Source organism: Taudactylus pleione, unplaced genomic scaffold (assembly GCF_031769625.1).
Source record: "Taudactylus pleione unplaced genomic scaffold, aTauple2 ptg000910l, whole genome shotgun sequence".
Lineage (NCBI taxonomy): Eukaryota > Metazoa > Chordata > Amphibia > Anura > Myobatrachidae > Taudactylus > Taudactylus pleione.
Window position 1 is genome coordinate 432,243 of NW_028285311.1, and position 18,299 is coordinate 450,541.

The 18,299-nt window shown below is 50.8% G+C and overlaps 2 protein-coding genes across 2 annotated transcripts in view; one reads left to right on the forward strand and one right to left on the reverse strand.

Moving 5' to 3' along the window:
* The window catches only part of LOC148473809 (uncharacterized), a 285,177-nt gene that overhangs the window by 210,199 nt on the left and 56,679 nt on the right, over positions 1-18,299 (reverse strand). The gene's annotated exons all lie outside the window — the stretch shown is intronic.
* The window catches only part of LOC148473812 (uncharacterized), a 34,753-nt gene continuing 31,927 nt past the window's right edge, over positions 15,474-18,299 (forward strand). The window contains exons 1-3 of the mRNA XM_088459404.1: positions 15,474-15,571; positions 16,822-16,919; positions 17,065-17,641. Of these exons, the coding sequence (XP_088315530.1) occupies positions 15,487-15,571; positions 16,822-16,919; positions 17,065-17,641 (760 nt within the window). The 5' untranslated portion in view covers positions 15,474-15,486. The remainder of the gene's footprint in view (positions 15,572-16,821; positions 16,920-17,064; positions 17,642-18,299) is intronic.

Genomic DNA, 18,299 nt, shown 5'->3' on the forward strand with positions numbered 1-18,299 from the left:
GAGAGAGTCTCTATTGCTCAGGATAACAAGACGCCCTGACAGACAGTCTCAGCTCAGGGAGTGCAGCCCTTTGTTACATGGCCTGTCTGTGTCCTTCTCACACATCCTTCCCCAGCTCCTGTTATGTATCATCTGGTATATACAGTACATACATGTTATACCTATTATGTGTTATTCCCTGACCACTCATTACTGTTATTATTACTCTGCAGCTGCTGCTATAACAGGACACCACAGGCTGCTCCCCCTGCATTAATAGTACCATCAAGAAACCACAGGCTGCTCCCCCTGTAAAGTAGGACACCGAAGGCTGCTCCCCCTGTATAGGACACCACAGGCCACTCCCCCTGTATAGTAGCACTCTGCAGATCGCTCCCCTATAGGGTAGGTCCTGTTTAGTAGGACACTACAGACTGCACCACGTGTTTAGTAGGACACCACAGGCTGCTCCCCCTGTATATTAGGACACCACAGGCTGCTCCCCCTGTATATTAGGACACCACAGGCTGCTCCCCCTGTATATTAGGACACCACAGGCTGCTCCCCCTGTATATTAGGACACCACAGGCTGCTCCCCCTGTATATTAGGACACCACAGGCTGCTCCCCCTGTATATTAGGACACCACAGGCTGCTCCCCCTGTATATTAGGACACCACAGGCTGCTCCCCCTGTATATTAGGACACCACAGGCTGCTCCCCCTGTATATTAGGACACCACAGGCTGCTCCCCCTGTATATTAGGACACCACAGGCTGCTCCCCCTGTATATTAGGACACCACAGGCTGCTCCCCCTGTATATTAGGACACCACGGGCTGCTCCTCCTCAACAATCATAAATACCATTACCTGGAACTGTCTCCCGGAAGCTGCAGTTATAGAAGACACGCCCCTCTATATAGCCACGCCCCTCTCATCTCCGTGTAGCTATGGCTACTGTCAGCCCCGCCCCTCTTCTCATAGCGACCTATCTCCTCTACTTCCCCTTAGTGCGGTAATTGGCAGCAGCGAGTAGCCAATCAGGCGGCACAAAGTAGGAAGGACGTCCCCTCCTGCAGCTGCCGCTCACAGCTTCATCACTAGAGTAACAGCTGCTTAGTCTCATGGTGTCCTCATGTACGGTGACCGGCGGCCATATTCTTATAGTCTACAAGTCACAGAGCAGGGGGGGCGGGGCCACAGGGGCTTTAGCTGCCATTTTGTCATAGACATTCCTGACAGCCGGAGCCAGGTAACGTGTCCTGTATATATTATATTATTATTATATAGGGGAGAGGGGACTGTACAGTGATATATGAGGGGGAATAACACAGCTCCCAGCACACACTGATATGTGGTATTATTATTATATAGTGGGGAGGGGACTGTACAGTGATATATGAGGGGGAATAACACAGCTCCCAGCACACACTGATATGTGGTATTATTATTATATAGGGGAGAGGGGACTGTACAGTGATATATGAGGGGGAATAACAGCTCCCGGCACACACTGATATGTGGTATTATTATATAGGGGAGAGGGGACTGTACAGTGATATATGAGGGGATATAACACAGCTCCCAGCATACACTGATATGTGGTATTATTATATAGGGGAGAGGGGACTGTACAGTGATATATGAGGTGGATAACACAGGTCCCAGCAGGTCCCAGCACACACTGGGCTCAGAATGGATCGCTTTTGCGATAGCGTACAATGATCGGTCGATGGTGCTCACTTCGCATGCGTTTGCATCGCTGAGAGCGTACGTGAATTAGCATTGCTATTGCAGTGCGATCACTCACGCAGATACAAAGCCATCGCAGAGTGAGTGACTTCAGGTCAGCGTTTGGGGGTGGTGACGGGAGTGGTCAGAGTGTCCGATGTAACTCGATGTTCCCAATGTATATGCAGGACTGCAAGGTATTACGGATGTGAGATACCGGTAGTGGGGGACTCTATGCTGGTTGTGCGATGGCATTGCGCTAGCATTCGCAGATGCTATTGCAATAGCGATCTATAAAGAATCAGGCCCACTGTTATGTGGTATCATTATTATATAGTGATGTCCAGGACACAACAAGGAACAACCATGTGCTGAAAACCAGACCTCACAACTTTCCTGCACTAGATGAAAAAGATCAACTTGTATTGACCTCAGGAATAACAAGGACTGTAATTCTATTCCTGGTGAGGATAACCTGTCATCCAATGTGGGGCACCCAATTAATAATACCTTTTGATTCATTTTTATAATTTTACCCACCCTTTTTACCTTTCCTCCCCAAATTACTTTATTGAATCATTACCACCCGCCCCTGGTGCTTATAGACCCCGCTGGGAGTATTACCCCTCACCCCCATGGGCAATATTCCCCCACATGCAGAGCTTACCTGATGATCAGTGCCCCCTGCTGCAGCTAATCTCTGTACTTACAGAGATCAGCCAAATATCTGTCCCTGGTACATGCGCTCCAGAATGACTTTTGCACGGCATTCTGGGGTGCGATTCCGGAAGTGATGTAGCGTTCCCGCTAGGTTGTTTTAGCGGGGCGCGGAGCAAAAAGCACCCTGCCCTCACAGCCTGTGGGTGCCGTTCTCACCCGCGGGACGCAGTGTCCCGCGGGTGGACAAACATGCGGTTACCCGGTCACCGCCGGAGAATAGACGCCGGGCGCATGCGCCCGGCATCTATTCTCCCTTTCTGCATTACACGCCCCCTTTTCATTACCACGCCCCCTTTTCGGGCGCAGGCGCGCGCACAAGGTTGCCCTCTCTAGCTCCGGCGCCCTGCCTGCCGCCGGAGCTAGAGTGAACACCAGTGATGTCATCGGTCACAGAGTGCTGCAGTATTTCAGGGTGGTTCGGGGAGTCAGAGGGCATTCATTCTGTATATATACAGATCAGATCGCCTCTGAATAACTGAGGGACAAGGCGGGGCAGCGCAGTCGGGGACCTTGTCTACTTAAGCACAGCTGATTGTGATCACATCACATGCTACCACGCCAATTAAATGGTTAAACTTATAAACAAGTTTGAGGATGTGGATAAGTAACTTGTGAGACTAAACGGATGATAATATTATGTCATGTGCGAAAAATCTTTGTAAGAAAACGGGGATATGTTCAGTGTTCACTCTAGCTCCGGTGGCAGGCAGGGCGCCGGAGCTAGAGAGGGCAACTTTGTGCATGCGCCTGAAAAGGGGGCGTGGCTATAAGACGCATCCCCTTTTCATCATACTTGGGGGCGTGCCCGGCACTTACGTACATGCCGGGCAGCCCCCAAGCGCTGCAGACAGGGAGAATAGATGCCGGGCGCATGTGCCCGGCGTCTACTCTCCGGCGGTGACCGTGTCACCACATATTTCTCCACCCTCGGGACACTGCGTCCCGCGGGTGAAGATGGCACCCGCAGGCTGTGAGGGCATGGCGCTTTTTGCCTTCCTTCTGGAGGGCAGGGTGCTTTTTGCCCTCCAGAAGGAGGGCAGGGCGCCACGTCCCACTAAAACAGCCTAACGGGAATGCTATATGTTTTCACCATGTAATACATGGCGAAAAAAAATGCAAAATTGGGGTTTAGGGTGCAGGCCTTTAAAAAGTAGCCTGCGCCCCTGAGAATGTCCCCTAAAACTGATCTGTGTCAAAAAAAGTGTTAAAAAATTGGGACCCCCCAAAAAAATTAAGTTTAATTTTGGGGTGAAAATTAAAATGGGGGACAAACTTCTAAAGTAGTGAAATTAATTCCAGAGGGGTTCCCAAGTATGTGGCAGGTGTTTTCTTCATTGCGGGTGGTATTGGCAGGTGCATTTTTGAAGAATTTGTAAAAACAATTTTAGGGACTTAAAAATATGCTTGCACCCATTTTCATGTACCCCAAATTTGATGGCCGTAGTTATTTTTCCCCCAAAAAAATCCTAAATGCTCTTCTTCATCACTTCTTCACAGGCTAATTTATGCACCTGCCGCAGCTATTTAAACTCCTGATGTCACGGCCAGGGTATTTCAGCATGACACTAGGCGGGTGTTACCTGTGAGGTCGTTGTGGTCTGGTGGCGGAGCTGGTGTCTGGCGGGGGGCTTTGGCTGCGTGCGTTGTTGTGCGGGCCTGTTGTCACTCTGCGCTGGTAAGGCCTGGCAGCGTCTCCGTTTCATTTGGCATGGGCGCCGCCATTTTGCCTTCTGGCCATGTGATGCGGCTGGCCAATCCTGGTGAGTCACATGTTCCCTCCGGCCAGTAACAGCACGGCATGGGGTATTTAGGAAGGGTCAGTACCTTCCTTCTTTGCCAGTGCAACGTGTATCTCAGCCTAGCTGAGAGGGAGTTCTCTGTGCTTATCCTGTTCCTGTGAATTCACTGTCTGCCAGTCTGCCTGTCGGCTCCTAGCTTCCACTGGACTACCCCGCTTCCTCCACCACCCTTGCCCATACCTGAGTGCCTGAGCCTGCTGACATCCTGCTCATTTGCCTTAGTTCACTACCTGCATACCTGGCTTATTATTTCCTGCATCACTACCTGCATACCTGGTTGATTATTCCAGGCTCACTACCTGCACTCCTGGACAGCTCTAATTGTTTCTACTTGGACATTAACCCATTACTCCCACCACAGAACTCTTGTGCACGTTTATATATTCCTGGACTTTTATTTACTGCCATATTTTATGTCTACTCAAGCACATATTAAAAAACCTAGTTTTTTATTCAAACCCGCTTCTGTGATCGCTCCTGCTACCACCCCGGGTCCACAATCAACCCAGAACATAACACCCGACTTCCCTTCAGCAGCCAAAACGGGGGGTACCCATTGTGATCCCCATGTCTGGACACCTTTAGGGGGTCCCAGGAACATTTCCTGAAATTGCCATTACTTTTCCTATACTTACCTTTCTGCCGGGTCCCATTCTCGCCGGCTCCTAATTGAATACGGGAATAAAACGGGGACGCGCCTGATACTTTATCCCTGCAAAACTTGCGATGATGGCGAAAAGTCCAAGCTCGGACTTTTCACCATCAAATTGAATACTCCTCATTGTCTCTGTACTAAGAGAAACATTATTGTCTCTCTAAGATCTCCATTTGTATTATCCAGAATAGTTTTCTCTGAGCTATCCAGGTCCCATCTGTGTTCTTCACAGCTGCTCTGAGCGATCCAGGTCCTGTCTGTGTCCCTCACAGCTGCTCTGAGTGATCCAGGTCCCGTCTGTGTTCCTCACAGCTGCTCTGAGCGATCCTGGTCCCGTCTGTGTCCCTCACAGCTGCTCTGAGTGATCCAGGTCCTGTCTGTGTTCCTCACAGCTGCTCTGAGCGATCCTGGTCCCGTCTGTGTCCCTCACAGCTGCTCTGAGTGATCCAGGTCCCGTCTGTGTTCCTCACATCTACTCTGAGCGATCCTGGTCCCGTCTGTGTCCCTCACAGCTGCTCTGAGCGATCCTGGTCCCGTCTGTGTTCCTCACAGCTGATCTGAGCGATCCAGGTCCCGTCTGTGTCCCTCACATCTACTCTGAGCGATCCTGGTCCCGTCTGTGTCCCTCACAGCTGCTCTGAGTGATCCAGGTCCCGTCTGTGTTCCTCACAGCTGCTCTGAGCGATCCTGGTCCCGTCTGTGTCCCTCACAGCTGCTCTGAGTGATCCAGGTCCCGTCTGTGTCCCTCACAGCTGCTCTGAACGATCCAGGTCCTGTCTGTGTCCCTCACAGCTGCTCTGAGCGATCCTGGTCCTGTCTGTGTTCCTCACAGCTGCTCTGAGCGATCCTGGTCCCGTCTGTGTTCCTCACAGCTGCTCTGAGTGATCCTGGTCCCGTCTGTGTTCCTCACAGCTGCTCTGAGCGATCCTGGTCCCGTCTGTGTTCCTCACATCTGCTCTGAGCGATCCAGGTCCCGTCTGTGTTCCTCACATCTGCTCTGAGCGATCCAGGTCCCGTCTGTGTCCCTCACATCTGCTCTGAGTGATCCAGGTCCCGTCTGTGTTCCTCACATCTGCTCTGAGTGATCCAGGTCCCGTCTGTGTTCCTCACAGCTGCTCTGAGCGATCCTGGTCCCGTCTGTGTCCCTCACAGCTGCTCTGAGTGATCCAGGTCCCGTCTGTGTTCCTCACAGCTGCTCTGAGCGATCCTGGTCCCGTCTGTGTCCCTCACAGCTGCTCTGAGTGATCCAGGTCCTGTCTGTGTTCCTCACAGCTGCTCTGAGCGATCCTGGTCCCGTCTGTGTCCCTCACAGCTGCTCTGAGTGATCCAGGTCCCGTCTGTGTTCCTCACATCTACTCTGAGCGATCCTGGTCCCGTCTGTGTCCCTCACAGCTGCTCTGAGCGATCCTGGTCCCGTCTGTGTTCCTCACAGCTGATCTGAGCGATCCAGGTCCCGTCTGTGTCCCTCACATCTACTCTGAGCGATCCTGGTCCCGTCTGTGTCCCTCACAGCTGCTCTGAGTGATCCAGGTCCCGTCTGTGTTCCTCACAGCTGCTCTGAGCGATCCTGGTCCCGTCTGTGTCCCTCACAGCTGCTCTGAGTGATCCAGGTCCCGTCTGTGTCCCTCACAGCTGCTCTGAACGATCCAGGTCCTGTCTGTGTCCCTCACAGCTGCTCTGAGCGATCCAGGTCCCGTCTGTGTTCCTCACAGCTGCTCTGAGTGATCCTGGTCCCGTCTGTGTTCCTCACAGCTGCTCTGAGTGATCCAGGTCCCGTCTGTGTTCCTCACAGCTGCTCTGAGTGATCCTGGTCCCGTCTGTGTTCCTCACAGCTGCTCTGAGCGATCCAGGTCCCGTCTGTGTTCCTCACAGCTGCTCTGAGCGATCCTGGTCCCGTCTGTGTTCCTCACAGCTGCTCTGAGCGATCCTGGTCCCGTCTGTGTTCCTCACAGCTGCTCTGAGCGATCCTGGTCCCGTCTGTGTTCCTCACAGCTGCTCTGAGCGATCCTGGTCCCGTCTGTGTTCCTCACAGCTGCTCTGAGCGATCCAGGTCCCGTCTGTGTCCCTCACAGCTGCTCTGAGTGATCCAGGTCCCGTCTGTGTTCCTCACAGCTGCTCTGAGTGATCCTGGTCCTGTCTGTGTTCCTCACAGCTGCTCTGAGCGATCCTGGTCCTGTCTGTGTTCCTCACAGCTGCTCTGAGCGATCCTGGTCCCGTCTGTGTTCCTCACAGCTGCTCTGAGCGATCCTGGTCCCGTCTGTGTTCCTCACAGCTGCTCTGAGTGATCCAGGTCCCGTCTGTGTTCCTCACAGCTGCTCTGAGTGATCCAGGTCCCGTCTGTGTTCCTCACAGCTGCTCTGAGTGATCCAGGTCCCGTCTGTGTTCCTCACAGCTGCTCTGAGTGATCCTGGTCCCGTCTGTGTTCCTCACAGCTGCTCTGAGCGATCCAGGTCCCGTCTGTGTTCCTCACAGCTGCTCTGAGCGATCCTGGTCCCGTCTGTGTCCCTCACAGCTGCTCTGAGTGATCCTGGTCCCGTCTGTGTTCCTCACAGCTGCTCTGAGCGATCCAGGTCCCGTCTGTGTTCCTCACAGCTGCTCTGAGCGATCCAGGTCCCGTCTGTGTTCCTCACAGCTGCTCTGAGCGATCCTGGTCCCGTCTGTGTTCCTCACAGCTGCTCTGAGCGATCCTGGTCCCGTCTGTGTCCCTCACAGCTGCTCTGAGTGATCCTGGTCCCGTCTGTGTTCCTCACAGCTGCTCTGAGCGATCCAGGTCCCGTCTGTGTTCCTCACAGCTGCTCTGAGCGATCCAGGTCCCGTCTGTGTTCCTCACAGCTGCTCTGAGCGATCCTGGTCCCGTCTGTGCTCCTCACAGCTGCTCTGAGCGATCCTGGTCCCGTCTGTGTTCCTCACAGCTGCTCTGAGCGATCCAGGTCCCGTCTGTGTTCCTCACAGCTGCTCTGAGCGATCCAGGTCCCGTCTGTGTTCCTCACAGCTGCTCTGAGTGATCCTGGTCCCGTCTGTGTTCCTCACAGCTGCTCTGAGTGATCCTGGTCCCGTCTGTGTTCCTCACAGCTGCTCTGAGTGATCCAGGTCCTGTCTGTGTTCCTCACAGCTGCTCTGAGCGATCCTGGTCCCGTCTGTGTCCCTCACAGCTGCTCTGAGTGATCCAGGTCCCGTCTGTGTTCCTCACATCTACTCTGAGCGATCCTGGTCCCGTCTGTGTCCCTCACAGCTGCTCTGAGCGATCCTGGTCCCGTCTGTGTTCCTCACAGCTGATCTGAGCGATCCAGGTCCCGTCTGTGTCCCTCACATCTACTCTGAGCGATCCTGGTCCCGTCTGTGTCCCTCACAGCTGCTCTGAGTGATCCAGGTCCCGTCTGTGTTCCTCACAGCTGCTCTGAGCGATCCTGGTCCCGTCTGTGTCCCTCACAGCTGCTCTGAGTGATCCAGGTCCCGTCTGTGTCCCTCACAGCTGCTCTGAACGATCCAGGTCCTGTCTGTGTCCCTCACAGCTGCTCTGAGCGATCCAGGTCCCGTCTGTGTTCCTCACAGCTGCTCTGAGTGATCCTGGTCCCGTCTGTGTTCCTCACAGCTGCTCTGAGTGATCCAGGTCCCGTCTGTGTTCCTCACAGCTGCTCTGAGTGATCCTGGTCCCGTCTGTGTTCCTCACAGCTGCTCTGAGTGATCCAGGTCCCGTCTGTGTTCCTCACAGCTGCTCTGAGCGATCCTGGTCCCGTCTGTGTTCCTCACAGCTGCTCTGAGCGATCCTGGTCCCGTCTGTGTTCCTCACAGCTGCTCTGAGCGATCCTGGTCCCGTCTGTGTTCCTCACAGCTGCTCTGAGCGATCCTGGTCCCGTCTGTGTTCCTCACAGCTGCTCTGAGCGATCCAGGTCCCGTCTGTGTCCCTCACAGCTGCTCTGAGTGATCCAGGTCCCGTCTGTGTTCCTCACAGCTGCTCTGAGTGATCCTGGTCCTGTCTGTGTTCCTCACAGCTGCTCTGAGCGATCCTGGTCCTGTCTGTGTTCCTCACAGCTGCTCTGAGCGATCCTGGTCCCGTCTGTGTTCCTCACAGCTGCTCTGAGCGATCCTGGTCCTGTCTGTGTTCCTCACAGCTGCTCTGAGCGATCCTGGTCCCGTCTGTGTTCCTCACAGCTGCTCTGAGCGATCCAGGTCCCGTCTGTGTTCCTCACAGCTGCTCTGAGCGATCCAGGTCCCGTCTGTGTTCCTCACAGCTGCTCTGAGCGATCCTGGTCCCGTCTGTGTTCCTCACAGCTGCTCTGAGCGATCCTGGTCCCGTCTGTGTCCCTCACAGCTGCTCTGAGTGATCCTGGTCCCGTCTGTGTTCCTCACAGCTGCTCTGAGCGATCCAGGTCCCGTCTGTGTTCCTCACAGCTGCTCTGAGCGATCCAGGTCCCGTCTGTGTTCCTCACAGCTGCTCTGAGTGATCCAGGTCCCGTCTGTGTTCCTCACAGCTGCTCTGAGCGATCCTGGTCCCGTCTGTGTTCCTCACAGCTGCTCTGAGCGATCCTGGTCCCGTCTGTGTCCCTCACAGCTGCTCTGAGTGATCCTGGTCCCGTCTGTGTTCCTCACAGCTGCTCTGAGCGATCCAGGTCCCGTCTGTGTTCCTCACAGCTGCTCTGAGCGATCCAGGTCCCGTCTGTGTTCCTCACAGCTGCTCTGAGTGATCCAGGTCCCGTCTGTGTTCCTCACAGCTGCTCTGAGCGATCCTGGTCCCGTCTGTGTCCCTCACAGCTGCTCTGAGTGATCCAGGTCCCGTCTGTGTCCCTCACAGCTGCTCTGAGCGATCCAGGTCCCGTCTGTGTTCCTCACAGCTGCTCTGAGCGATCCTGGTCCCGTCTGTGTTCCTCACAGCTGCTCTGAGCGATCCAGGTCCTGTCTGTGTTCCTCACAGCTGCTCTGAGCGATCCAGGTCCTGTCTGTGTTCCTCACAGCTGCTCTGAGCGATCCTGGTCCCGTCTGTGTTCCTCACAGCTGCTCTGAGCGATCCAGGTCCCGTCTGTGTTCCTCACAGCTGCTCTGAGCGATCCAGGTCCTGTCTGTGTTCCTCACATCTGCTCTGAGTGATCCAGGTCCCGTCTGTGTTCCTCACATCTGCTCTGAGTGATCCTGGTCCCGTCTGTGTTCCTCACAGCTGCTCTGAGCGATCCTGGTCCCGTCTGTGTTCCTCACACCTGCTCTGAGCGATCCTGGTCCCGTCTGTGTCCCTCACAGCTGCTCTGAGCGATCCTGGTCCCGTCTGTGTTCCTCACAGCTGCTCTGAGCGATCCTGGTCCCGTCTGTGTTCCTCACAGCTGCTCTGAGTGATCCAGGTCCCGTCTGTGTCCCTCACAGCTGCTCTGAGCGATCCTGGTCCCGTCTGTGTCCCTCACAGCTGCTCTGAGCGATCCTGGTCCCGTCTGTGTCCCTCACAGCTGCTCTGAGCGATCCTGTCCCGTCTGTGTTCCTCACATCTGCTCTGAGCGATCCTGGTCCCGTCTGTGTCCCTCACAGCTGCTCTGAGCGATCCAGGTCCTGTCTGTGTTCCTCACAGCTGCTCTGAGCGATCCTGGTCCCGTCTGTGTTCCTCACAGCTGCTCTGAGCGATCCAGGTCCCGTCTGTGTTCCTCACACCTGCTCTGAGCGATCCAGGTCCCGTCTGTGTTCCTCACAGCTGCTCTGAGCGATCCTGGTCCCGTCTGTGTTCCTCACACCTGCTCTGAGCGATCCAGGTCCCGTCTGTGTTCCTCACACCTGCTCTGAGCGATCCAGGTCCCGTCTGTGTTCCTCACAGCTGCTCTGAGCGATCCTGGTCCCGTCTGTGTTCCTCACACCTGCTCTGAGCGATCCAGGTCCCGTCTGTGTTCCTCACAGCTGCTCTGAGCGATCCTGGTCCCGTCTGTGTTCCTCACAGCTGCTCTGAGCGATCCAGGTCCTGTCTGTGTTCCTCACAGCTGCTCTGAGCGATCCTGGTCCCGTCTGTGGTCCTCACAGCTGCTCTGAGCGATCCAGGTCCCGTCTGTGTTCCTCACATCTGCTCTGAGCGATCCTGGTCCCGTCTGTGTTCCTCACATCTACTCTGAGCGATCCTGGTCCTGTCTATGTTCCTCACAGCTGCTCTGAGTGATCCTGGTCCCGTCTGTGGTCCTCACAGCTGCTCTGAGCGATCCAGGTCCCGTCTGTGTTCCTCACATCTGCTCTGAGCGATCCTGGTCCCGTCTGTGTTCCTCACATCTACTCTGAGCGATCCTGGTCCTGTCTATGTTCCTCACAGCTGCTCTGAGTGATCCTGGTCCCGTCTGTGGTCCTCACAGCTGCTCTGAGCGATCCAGGTCCCGTCTGTGTCCCTCACATCTACTCTGAGCGATCCAGGTCCCGTCTGTGTTCCTCACAGCTGCTCTGAGCGATCCAGGTCCCGTCTGTGTTCCTCACAGCTGCTCTGAGCGATCCAGGTCCCGTCTGTGTTCCTCACAGCTGCTCTGAGTGATCCAGGTCCCGTCTGTGTCCCTCACATCTGCTCTGAGCGATCCAGGTCCCGTCTGTGTTCCTCACAGCTGCTCTGAGTGATCCAGGTCCCGTCTGTGTTCCTCACACCTGCTCTGAGTGATCCTGGTCCCGTCTGTGTCCCTCACAGCTGCTCTGAGTGATCCAGGTCCCGTCTGTGTTCCTCACATCTACTCTGAGTGATCCTGGTCCTGTCTGTGGTCCTCACACCTGCTCTGAGCGTTCCTGGTCCCGTCTGTGGTCCTCACAGCTGATGTAAAAAGATTCCAGGGTGCTGAATTTTCATATGTCTTTTGCTTAGGAAGCCAGATCATTTATTAGTGACATATACAGGCGCAATAAAGAGCATATAGCGGAAATGCTCGTCAACCGGGAGTCTTTATAATGGAACAATGTATCGTATATATGTGCTAGGAATTATATATAATGGTGATGTCCCAGAAAAGAGTTATGGGGTATTTCAGGAATCATTCCTAGAGTTTTGGCAAAATCACTTGGAAAACCTCCGCAAAGCCCCATTGTGTTAAGAATGTATTTATGCATGTATGGTATTTCTATGTATATATGCATGTATGTAATACGTCTCTAGGAAATAGAGTGAATAGTGTAATTTGTGTAATTTATATTTTATGTAATTGTGGGGTCAGACATTGTCCTTTTCAAGGGTGAAATTAAAACAGAATCCAAATTACCTGGAAAGCCCCCGTTTCTGTCCCATTGTTATATAACCGGATACCTGTAATGACAGTTGTGGTGTCAGGAGCATAGTGACATATAAATTGTTTATTGAAACAAAACCATAGTACAGGTAATGCAGAGAATCCAGGAGTGATACATGAACCGGACGGGAACTGGTGGTAACAGAAACCTGGAGGTCTGCAAAGCTGGATACAAACAAGAACCATATACTGCAGAGTGGGTGAGTCAGAGTCACATACAGTAATAGGAGGGACAGCTTGCAGAGGCCCAGTAGACAGAAGATCAGGTTCAAGCTGTGGAATACATTCCAGGGAAAACAATCAGTGACCGGCAGGGTGTATGGTGAGGGGCAGGAATAAATAGTCTGTGAGGTAGGTGCAGGTGATAAAAAGGGGAGTGATATTAACTCCTGCATGCGAGGAGACAATGTCAGAATACTATAGCAGCACCTCTGGTAGCACAGAGGTACTGCAGGCCAGATACAAAATAAAGGACAGTGTCCTAACACCGATGTAAAATTCCCAGTGGTGCAAAGAGCATCTGATATGTGTCTGGGAGGAATTAGACCCCCGGCCAGGAGAGGAACATTGGTGTAACCTTATGCAGTCAGCATTGTGCGATGGCCTCTGAGGAGTCTTATGGGGCTGGGACAGAGGAACGTCTGATTGACACTGACCAGGGCTCTATAGCTGGGGGGAAAGGGGAGACTTACTGGTCACTCAGTGTTACATGTCTGACTGTGTTACATGTGTTATCTGTGATGTGTATTATATTATATTTATTCCTAGACAGTCCTGCTGTGAGGAACCAGAGTCTTTATTACACATCACACGTTCTGTATTCTCTCTGATTCACTGAGGATGGACAAGAACGGGAGTAACAGGACTGAGAGGATCTTACATCTCACCATGGAGATCATTTACGAGCTGACTGGGGAGGTGAGATGGCCTGGGGGTTTCATAGTGACATCACTTATATCTATAGTAATACAGAGACGTGACTTGGAAGATGAGGGGATCTGGGAATGTCACAGTGACATCACTTATATCTATAGTAATAATACAGAGACATGACTGGGGAGGTGAGGGGATCTGGGAGTGTCACAGTGACATCACTTATATCTATAGTAATAATACAGGGACATGACTGGGGAGGTGAGAGGATCTGCGAGTATCACAGTGACATCACTTATCTATAGTAATACAGAGACGTAACTTGGAAGGTGAGGGGATCTGGGAGTGTCACAGTGACATCACTTACATCTATAGTAATAATATAGGGGCATGACTGGGAAGATGAGGGGATCTGGGAGTGTCACAGTGACATCATTTATATCTATAGTAATAATACAGGGACATGACTGGGGAGGTGAGGGGATCTGGGAGTGTCACAGTGACATCACTTATATCTATAGTAATAATACAGGGACATGACTGGGGAGGTGAGAGGATCTGGGAGAGTCACAGTGACATCACATATATCTATAGTAATAATACAGAGCCATGACTGGGGAGGTGAGAGGATCTGGGAGTATCAGTGACATCACTTACATCTATAGTAATAATACAGGGACATGACTGGCAAGATGAGGGGATCTGGGAGTGTCACAGTGACATCACTTATATCTATAGTAATAATACAGGGACATGACTGGGGAGGTGAGAGGATCTGTGAGTATCACAGTGACATCACTTTTATTAATCGTAATAATACAGGGACATTAGTGTTCACTGTAGGTCCGGCGGCAGGCAATGTGCCGGACCTAGATAACGGGCACTTCTGCACGTGTCGAAGGCGCATGTGCAGAAAAAGGAGCGTGGCCAATGAAATGGGGGCATGTCTTTATGAGGTGTCCTTTTTTCGCCACTCTTGGGGGCGTGCCCGGCACTTAAGGAAATGTCTGGCAGCCCCCAAGGGCTGCGGTCACTGTGAATGGATGCCGGACCATTCACCGTCAGTGACTGCTGCTTCGCTGTTTAACCCACCTGCGGGACACTGCGGCCCACGGGTGGAGACAAAACCCGCAGGCTGTTTCAGCAGGTCACCGCGCTGGAGGGCAGGGTGCTTTCTGCCCTTCAGAAATTGGGCAGAGCACGGCGCCCTGCTGAAACAGCCTAGCGGGAACACTAGGGACATGACTGGGGAGGTGAGAGGGTCTGGGAGTGTCACAGTGGCATCACTTATATCTATAGTAATAATACAGAGACATGACTGGGGAGGTGAGAGGATCTGGGAATGTCACAGTGATATCACTTATATCTATAGTAATAATACAGGGACATGACTGGGGAGGTGAGAGGGTCTGGGAGTATCACACTGACATCACTTATATCTATACTAATAATACAGGGACATGACTGGGCAGGAGAGGGGATCTGTGAATATCACAGTGACATATTTTTTATCTATAGTAATAACCGAGCAGCAGGGAGCCGATATCAGATATAGTATAAGTCCCACAGTCCTCACTGGAGTTGGGATTTAGTACATTGTTTGCAGTATGTTCTTTTCGTCACTGACACAAATATGTCAGATCTGCATACGATATACTCTACAATTTCCTATAGGAGATTGTTACAATACTTGATATTGTTAAATATTCTTCTTGTATATTATGCGAAGTTAACACCTGAATAAACAACCCCATATAGGTGGAGTTTAATTGACGTTTTCATTGTTGTCTCTCCAATACTCAGGATTACACAGTAGTGAAGAAGACATCCGGTGAGTGTGAGACTCCAGCAGCTGTCCCTGTGTGTCAGGAGGACTGAGCAGGACCCAGAGCCCCATCACGGTGCCTCCACCTCACTCACTGATACATGAGAGACACAATGATCAGAAGATTCTGGAACTCACCAACAAGATTATTCAGCCGATGACTGGAGAGGTGACTGCTATGAATGGGACATTATACAGTGACACCAGGGATGTGTCTGGGTGATGACTGGAGAGGTGACTGCTGGGAATGGGACATTATACAGTAACACCAGGGGATGTGTCTGGGTGATGACTGGAGAGGTGACTGCTGGGAATGGGACATTATACAGTAACACCAGGGGATGTGTCTGGGTGATGACTGAAGAGGTGACTGCTGGGAATAGGACAGTATACAGCAACACCAGGGGATGTGTCTGGGTGATGACTGGAGAGGTGACTGCTGGGAATAGGTCATTATATAGTAACACCAGGGGATGTGTCTGGGTGATGGCTGGAGAGGTGACTGCTGGGAATGGGACATTATACAGTAACACCAGGGGATGTGTCTGGGTGATGACTGGAGAGGTGACTGCTGGGAATGGGACATTATACAGTAACACCAGGGGATGTGTCTGGGTGATGACTGTATCATTGTGTGTGTGTCAGGTTCCTATAAGGTGTCAGGATGTCACTGTGTATGTCTCCATGCAGGAGGCTGAGTATTTAGAGAAACACAGGGGACTGTACAAGGACGTGATGAAGGAGAATATCTGGCCCCTCACATCACTGGGTAAGAAGAGACTGTCATTTATTGTACAGAGGAGAAATGGTAATAGTGTCTGCGCCAGTAGCTATACAATAACCCCCAAGGCTATTAATATAAACAATGTAAAAATGTATTCAACATACATATGAACTGCAGTTCATCCCTTTAAAACATATTAACAGACAGTAAACAATGTTGCCATCCGTCCTAACTTGACTAGAGATAATACAATGTATTTATTGCACAAGAAAGGTCCCAAATAGATGTAATAGATGTATAGGACATATATATCTAATAATAATGTATTATGAACTTTGCATTTATTCAACCATGTCCATATAAAATGCAAAAGAACTTCCGGCACATACATTTATCCTTAAATGCGATAATGTATAGTCACCAATTGTAGAGACTGTGATGAATGACCGGTGAGAAGTTCTCCAATTATCAGGCTCCTTAATGCTTGTGTAGACCCGCACCGTGTCTCCTGTATGGCTTGCATGGTAATAGCAAATCCCGGCTTGTGTTATGCACCAGTGTCTTGTCTGCAGTTGCGCGGCACCAGCAGCCCCTGACGTTGCCAGGTATATGGATGCTGGAATATGTAGTGCCCAGCACAGCGTGTCTAGCGCCTGCAGAGGCCCCATGGGTTCAAGAGGGATATGGTGGAAAAACTCCCTCCTGCTGCTCCAATCGTACTGCCGCTACCTGTTTATCGCAGTCCGGGAAATAAGCAATGCCACAAATGTCCTCACAATTGCATGTTCAGTTGGCAAAAAGACAAACACAGCAGACCACAGTTTATGGACTTGACGCGTTTCTCCCCTCTCCCAGAGGTTTTTTCAGAAGGCATTATTATTAGATATGTCCTATACATCTATTTAGGAACTTTCTTGTGCAATAAATACATAGTATTATCTCTAGTCAAGTTCGGACACATGACAATATTGTGAACTGTCTATAATATGTTTTAAAGGGATGAACTGCAGTTCATATGTATGTTGAATAAATTTTTACATTGTTTATATTAACAGCCTTGGGGATTATTGTATGGCTACTCCTGCAGACACTGATACCATTTTTATGTTTATTTGAGGGTTTTTTGACAGAGCCCCTCGTTTGTCAGCTGCAAGTTTCTATACAGGGATAAATAGCGCACATTACTTTTTACACTTATTGTACAGGGGAGAGCAGGTATGGGGGCCCCCAAAATACATACATCACGTGATAATCACATATATACAATGTATTCAGTTACTGTGTGTCTCCTACAGATGGAACCAGTAATAGAAATACCCCAGAGAGATGTCCCCGTCCTCTTTATTCACAGGATTGCATAGAGGAGAATCACAGGACCCCACAGAAGCATCAGGTAGATGGGATTTAGGGTCCCACAGTGACTGTCACTATGTGATATGTACAGAAACTGTGTGTGTGTCTTATACACTGATATTTTACTGTGAAATCTCAAGTAATGACATCAGACATTATGCAGTTTTATTATCTGATTTCTTTAGGGTGAAGATCTGAGTAATATGAAGATAAATTATATAGACGAAGAAGAAGAGACGTATGTGACTGATATGAAGGCAAAAGATATAGAGGGAGAAGAAGAGACGTATGTGACTGATATAAAGGCAGAAGATATAGACGGAGAAGAAGAGACGTATGTGACTGATATGAAGGCAGAAGATATAGAGGGAGAAGAAGAGACATATGTGACTGATATGAAGGCAGAAGATATAGAGGGAGAAGAAGAGACGTATGTGACTGATATGAAGGCAGAAGATATAGAGGGAGAAGAAGAAACGTATGTGACTGATATGAAGGCAGAAGATATAGAGGGAGAAGAAGAGACGTATGTGACTGATATGAAGGCAGAAGATACAAAGGGAGAAGAAGAGACGTATGTGACTGATATAAAGGCAGAATATATAGAGGGAGAAGAGATGTATGTGACTGATAATAAAGCAGGAGAAATAGAGGGAGAAGAAGAGACGTATGTGACTGATAATAAAGCAGGAGATATAGAGGGAGAAGAGACGTATGATCATCAGTGTAAGGAGGAGGAAATCCCTACAGATATCAGCACAGGTGAGTAATAAACACTTATTACAGAAAAGAGTTACATATTCTCTCTCTGCACCATGATATAGTGTTTGGTTTGATTTTAACCAGTGTGTTTTATGTATGGTGTTTGTATGTTCTCACAGTTTTGTACGGATTTCCTTCTCCAATCCAAAAATATACTGGTATGATAATTGACTTCTGACACAATGCACCTGTGTGTTCAGGTATTTAGATAAACTCCTATGCGTATGGAACTTGGGAATGACTACATATCTTGCATACATCTCTATGATTGGCTGATTATAAATAAAAAATAATTCTGTCGTACAATCATCATCTTCTACATACTCCTCAGCCCCTATTATACTCCTGCTCTCCTCACATCATGTCACTGTATTACCAGCCCAGAGATATGACCAGTCTCCTCCTCACACTCTCTGGTGTATCTCATACATCATCAGCACCTATTATACTCCCGCTCTCCCCCTCACATCATGTCACTGTGTGTTACCAGCCCAGAGATCTGACCGGCCTCCTCCCCACACTCTCTGGTGTATCTCATACATCAGGAGCCATCAGTCCCTATTATACTCCTGCTCTCCCCCTCACATCATGTCACTATGAGTTACCAGCCCAGAGATCTGACCAGTCTCCTCCCCACACTCTCTGGTGTATCTCATAC